This window comes from Pinus tabuliformis, chromosome 7 (assembly GCF_031772625.1).
Source record: "Pinus tabuliformis cultivar Carrire ecotype Pingquan chromosome 7, CPIR1, whole genome shotgun sequence".
Taxonomy (NCBI): Eukaryota; Viridiplantae; Streptophyta; class Pinopsida; order Pinales; family Pinaceae; genus Pinus; species Pinus tabuliformis.
The window spans coordinates 1,549,385,498-1,549,391,670 of record NC_142293.1 but is presented as its reverse complement, the minus strand read 5'-3'; the positions used below and the strand labels follow the sequence as shown (position 1 = coordinate 1,549,391,670).

The following is a 6,173-nucleotide window of genomic DNA, read 5'->3' as shown; positions in this document are numbered from 1 at the left end:
AGTCTCCAAAAATCTTTGCTGTTCTTATTCCAAGCCTGATGAGCTGCGTTAATCCCTGATAAAGAGCCAACGCTTCTGCCCGATTGTTGGATAAGTTCCCAAGACCCCATTCGTAATAGAGAACGCATTCCCCATTAGCATTAAGGATCAGGCCTCCCGCTCCAGCTATTCCTGGGTTTGACTTAGATGCTCCGTCAAAGAACAGGTAGTAGCTGTTGCAGTTTTGTAACCAGTTGGCAAACTCCTCCTCTTTTAGCCTGATTTTCCATGGATGGATTTCCTGATTGCGCTGGACTTTCTCTGTCTTACCTTTCTGAATGTTGTTGTTTTTATCCAGGATGTAACTGATGAAGCTTCTTTCCTCAATGCTGTACTTTGTTACATCAATGTTGCTATGTGTTTTGACTGAAATGGTTTCGAGAGCAAGATTCTTTGCCTTGTTGCTGACAATTCTTGATGTTGTATTTTTATCCTTAAAAATTCTCCGGTTTCTTGCTAGCCAGATACTCCACAGCATGGTGTAGGGGAGGGTATTCCATACTCTCTTCACTAGGTTGCTTCCCTTATTTCCCCAGGGACAACTCTTTTTCTAGGAAAGGATCACTTCCCCTATTGATTGCTGGGAAGTCCATGGTAACTTATCAACGAGGTCTAAGTTTTTCCAATAGTCCATAGCATAAGTACAGTCGACAAAAAGATGATGCATGGTTTCTTCAGCGCCACAGCAGTTGGGACAGTGAGATGGTCCATTAATACCCCTCTTCTGCAGGTTGTCTGCTGTTAAGATTTTCCCTTTAAGAAGGGTCCATGTAAAGAATTTGTTTTTAGGTAGCGCCTCAGATTTCCAAACGATTCTCCATTGATTCCATAATGGCATGTGGAGGGTGTTGTAGCTGATATGCTGATGTCCTGCTTGAATAGAGTAATCTGATCCTGAGGGGTCCCATTGGAAGCCGTCCTTCTCGTTTTTCTTGATGGGTGCTTTGCCATGGAGCAGAGACAGAAGTGCAGATAAGCTGTAATTAATATCACTAGGGATAGCAGGAAACGTCCATCCAAGCCAAATGTGAGACAAAGGGTCCCATCTAGAGATTTGATCAAGATAAAAGATCCCTCTGTTGTTGAGGAAAGTCAAAATAGGAATAGCATCGTTATGCCTGTTTATTGGCTGCTGTCCCAAGATTTTATCAGCCCCAATGTTTATGCTAGATCCTCCCCTAGGGACTTTGGAAATATTCTGAGTCATCATAGGAATAGATTTTTTGCACAGTCGCCAAATTTTTGAGGAGTCCCTATTGGGGATATCAGAGTCTAGGAGCTGCTGCCTGGGGAAGTTCAGATATTTTCTTTCCAGGACCTGTTTCCACCACGCCGGAGGACCAGTGATGAGCCTCCAAACTATCTTCCCTCCAAAGGCAAGATTAGCGAAAGTGGGTGACCTAACACCGAGACCCCCTCTTTCCTGAGTCTGAATGACTTGTTTCCAACTGACAAGGTTGAATTTCTTCTTGTCATTTTCCCCCCTTGCCAGATAAAATGTTGTAGGACAACATCCATATTGTGAAGGAAAGAGGCAGGAGCTTGGAAGAGAGTTAAGCGATAGAGGGGTAGAGAGGAAATACCTGATTTCAGAAGGATGAGCTGGCCTGCTGGGTTGAGCCACATTGAACCCCATTACTGAACCTTCCTCTTCATCTTGTCAATGATGCTGTCCCAGGTTCCTACTTTCAATGGTCCTAGGCTCACTGGCATGCCCAGGTAAGAGAAATGAGTACAATCTAGATTACAGGAAACCCCAAAGATATTTGCAATGTTGTGAATGACCTGATTAGAAGCATTCCATCCATAGATACAACTTTTTTGCTGGTTGATCAGGCCTCCGGAGTACTCCATAAATTTGTCAAGAAGAGACTTGAACCTTCGTGCTATGGTGGTGGAGGCTCCTCCAATGAGCAAGGTGTCGTCCGCGAACTGTGAGTGGTTGATATTCTTAGCTCCATTTCCAAATTTTATGCTTGAAATGAGACCCACTCTTCTGTTGTGGTTCAGAGCTTGGCTGAAGGATTCCGCCATGAGAATGAAGAGATAAGGGGAGAGGGGGCAACCCTGTCTGAGACCCCTAGAAGATTGAAAGGCATCACCTGGCCTTCCATTGACGAGAGGGGAAATCCAAGGTCCAGAGAGGCAAGCAAAAATGAGACTGAGGAAGGGTGACTCAAACCCCATCTTTCTTAAGACAACAAAGAGGAAGGAGTGTCTAACTCCATCAAATGCATTGGCCAGGTCAAGTTTGAGAATGAATCCTTTCTCCTTCCTGGATAGACTCGAGTGAATGGCTTCCTACACAAGCAGAATAGAGTCAGTTATTTGTCTGTTGGGCAAGAACCCTCCTTGATTTTCAGAAATCAAAGAGGGGAGGAGAGGTTTGAGTCGAGATGCCAGAATTTTGGACAAGATTTTATAAGAGGCATTGCAGAGGGATATGGGCCTAAACCGAGAGAAGGAAGAAGGTCAATTTTCTTTAGGGATGAGGGCAAGGAATGTTGCATTAGTATAACCACCTATCTTGCCCTTCCGCTGAATCCACCTGATCATCTTGATTAGATCCTTTTTTATTAAACCCCAGAATGCCCTGTAGAAACATATGGGGAATCCGTCAGGCCCGGGTGCCTTATCAGGATTCAGAGTCCAAATCGCACTTCTTATTTCCTCCTCTTCGATTTCTTTATTCAGGCTATCATTCATGTCCTTGGTGAGACCTTTAGGGAGGTGTTGAAGAAGATCATCATAATCCTCTTCTCCTTTGGTTTCAGTGAGCAGATCTCTATAGAACTCTGTGGCAGCGTTTCTAATGGCCTCTTGGGTGTTTTGCTGATTGCCCTCCTTATCCAAGATTGAACAAACATTGTTCCTGAGTTTTCGAGCTGTGGCCTGCTTATGAAAAAATGCAGTATTTTTATCTCCTCCTTGAAGCCAGAGTTGCCTAGATTTTAGCCGCCATTTGGATTCTTCTTCCCTGCTTATATGACTCAGTTGAGAGTAGAGGTTCCTTTCTTGTTCCATACTCTGCTGGGAGAGTCCTTGTTCTTCTATCGTCCTCTGGATTTTCTCTAGTTCACCCTTAACTTTCTTTTTGGTCTCCTCAGGTTCCTTATAGCTAACTCTTGCCCATTCTTTGACAGCCTGCTTGACTTTTCTTTGCTTGGTCTCCCAAATGAAACCTGGCGACCCTTCTACATGCTGATTCCACGTTCTCTGGACTATTTCTCTAACAGTAGGAATCTCATTCCACAGAGGGCTATATTTAAACGGAATGGGCCCAAGGGGGCATTGAGATTCCAGCGTGAGGGTAATGGGATAATGATCAGAGGTAGATGAGGAGAGAACGGTGGCATATCCCACGTAGAAAGAGGAAAGGAAAGAGATGTTGATGAGAAACCTGTCCAGTCGTTCCATAATGTTGCCCGAGCCAAGTCTGCGGTTGCTCCAAGTGTACCTACGATTCTTTGGGGCCACATCCATTAGATCGTGGTCTTGAATGATAGCCTCCAGCCGGCCTCTGAAGGGATCTGGAGAAAAGGTGCCGCCCCTTTTTTCATTAGCATGCAGTATGAGATTGAAATCACCTGCCACTATGATATTTGTGTTTAGCTCACCATCGATACTAGCCTGAAGATCGCCCCAACATGTTTCCTTTTCTCTGTAATGATTGGGCGCATACACGTTGTAGATGATTACTGTTTGGTTATTCGTTCTGCTATCGAATGTTGTTCTGATCCAATGCTGCTGTAGATTTACTGAGACGCAGTTCCACTTGTTGTGATCCCAGAGGGTGGCTATGCCTCCTGAAGCTCCTCTTGCATCGCTTACGCACCCTTTGTATTGATTCTGCTGGTCTATAATGCTTCTCATTGCTTGCTGATCCTGTTTTGTTTCCTGAATCAGTAAGATTTCTGGCTTTTCACTGTGGATTAAATCTCTGAGGGCAGAGATTTTGGAGGGGTGCCCTAACCCCCTACTATTCCAAGACAATATTTTCATCATTGGGTACTTGGCGTGCGGAGAGGTGCTCGCCTCTCTTGCTCTTTGTGGTTTGTTTCTTTTTCTTGGTGTCCCTGAATGAAAGACTCTATTGGGGTTTGAGTTCCCATGGCTATATCTTTCTGAGCGTTCTCGTCCCTATGTTGCTTTGCTGATTTTCTGCCTGGTCCAGGTTTCTTATGGGTGTCGCTGGTAGTTCCATGTTCTTTAGTGTTGCTTTTGGTATGTCTAGGAAAGGAGGGTTCAAGAGAAGCTTGCGAAGAAGTGATCAGAAAGGGAGGGGGATCTGAGGGCTCGGAAAGGTTCAGGGGGGGCTGAGGAGGATCCATAGAGGGTGGATCAAGGGAGGATAAGACAAGGAAGGGGTTAGAGGAAGAGGGGATCGGAGGATCAGGAGAGGGGTGGACAGATGAAGGAGGGGAGGATGAAGATGGCCGAGAGGCAGAGGGAGCTGGAGGAGCAGATTCCTGGGAGGGTTTCGGAGGAGGGGCAGACTTCTTCTTTTTGACCGATTCCCATTGGCCCTCTTGGTCACCGCTTTCTGCATCAACGAGTTTAGGGCATCTATTGGCGAAGTGTCCATATTCGTGGCATACCTTGCATTTAAAAGGTATCTGCTCATAATCCAGCTGCTGGATATGGCTCCATTCGTCCACTTTCAGTTTTATTGCTTTTGGTAGACCTTTGCCAAGATCCACTTCGACACAGATCCTTGCGCAGGCCTGCATGTTATCTTTTGGCTCACTGCGATCGATGTATTTGCCCACAGCATTCCCGATGGCACGGACAGACTCATCTCCCCAGCAATGGAGGGGGAGATGAGGGAGACGGACCCAAACCGGGACAGCGCTGGGAACGTCCAGTTCAGGATCAAAGTCTGGAGTCCATTTGTTGAGGTAGAGGCCCCTGGAGTCCATAAAATAGGGCCCGTTTCTGAAGATTAAGTCCTTATCCTCTTTGGATTCAAAGTGGAAAGTGAAGTACCCTTTCCCACAGAACCTGATGGAGATTTTCCCTTGGATCTTATCGGCCCAGTTTCTTTCGACCCATCTTTGTACAGTTCTTGGAGAAGGCCAGAGGCCTGTGAATTGTCCTATGAGTCCTTTTTCAGCGAGAGACAAGGCCGCCATGCGTGGAAAGATCGAAGGCAACTGAACTTCCTAAAGCACATCTAGCTTCTTGACAAATCGTGTTAAGGCGGGCCTGGGGCGCTGAGGGGGCAGGGATTTCACCAGTTCAGAAAAAGCTTTCTGAGAATCGACCCCCTCTAGAGGCGGATCCGAGGGGGCCATGGCCGGTGGCCTGCGCCCAGGTAGGCGCAGTGTACGCAGGGTGCAGCAGGGGGCTCGCGCGTGCAGCAGAGGAGCACCGATTAGAAAAATGATGTTTCTGAGCTATTCACAATTCTATTTCATATATTAAATTATTTTTAACAAAACAATAAAATTTTAAAATTATATGCTTTACTTTTAACTTTTAATTTTTATTCAATGTTATTCTTATCAAATATAAATTTTTAATTCATAAAACATTTTGATTTAGATATAATTTGTATAAGGTTTAGAAATAATAAAGGATAGTTTTTATTCTCACATGTAATTCTTACTTTCAACTCTTCCCATAAAATTTGAATTACTAAATTAATAAGAAGTAAAACCTACACCTTACAAATTATATTTGTGTGCATGTTTATATGTATAATATTTACATGTTCAAATTGGCATTGTCTATTGAAGCTAGAATTTAGACCGATGACAATTTTTTTTGGTCAAAATTTAGCGAGAAATAAAAATAAATAAATAAATGGTCGATGGAGTGTTTGAATAGCTTTTTGGATGGTGGAAATGGATTAAGCCCCATAAAAAAACCCTTGAAACACTCAAATTCCTGAAGATCAACAAAAATTTCGATTAGGTTTTATCAAAATCTTACCAAAATTTCTATTATTTTCCAAATAGATATATAAACCAGATTTCCAACCAATTTAATTAAATTTTATGAAAACCTTGTTAGAATTTCTATTGTTGCCTCGGGATACTATTCTGTTCAAATTTATTCGAGATAAAGTCAAACAGCTATATAAAAGACGAATTCTTTAATTATTTTTCCTTGCAACTATGTGGTAAAAACTT

The 6,173-nt window shown here is 43.7% G+C and overlaps 1 protein-coding gene across 1 annotated transcript; it reads right to left on the bottom strand.

The window, feature by feature from the left end:
* Positions 1 to 589: 589 nt before the first annotated feature.
* LOC149253807 (uncharacterized) lies at positions 590 to 1,675 on the bottom strand. Its single transcript, XM_089454595.1, has one exon. It carries the CDS (start codon positions 1,673 to 1,675, stop codon positions 590 to 592), a length of 1,086 nt encoding a protein of 361 aa, XP_089310721.1.
* Between the last annotated feature and the right edge of the window lie 4,498 nt (positions 1,676 to 6,173).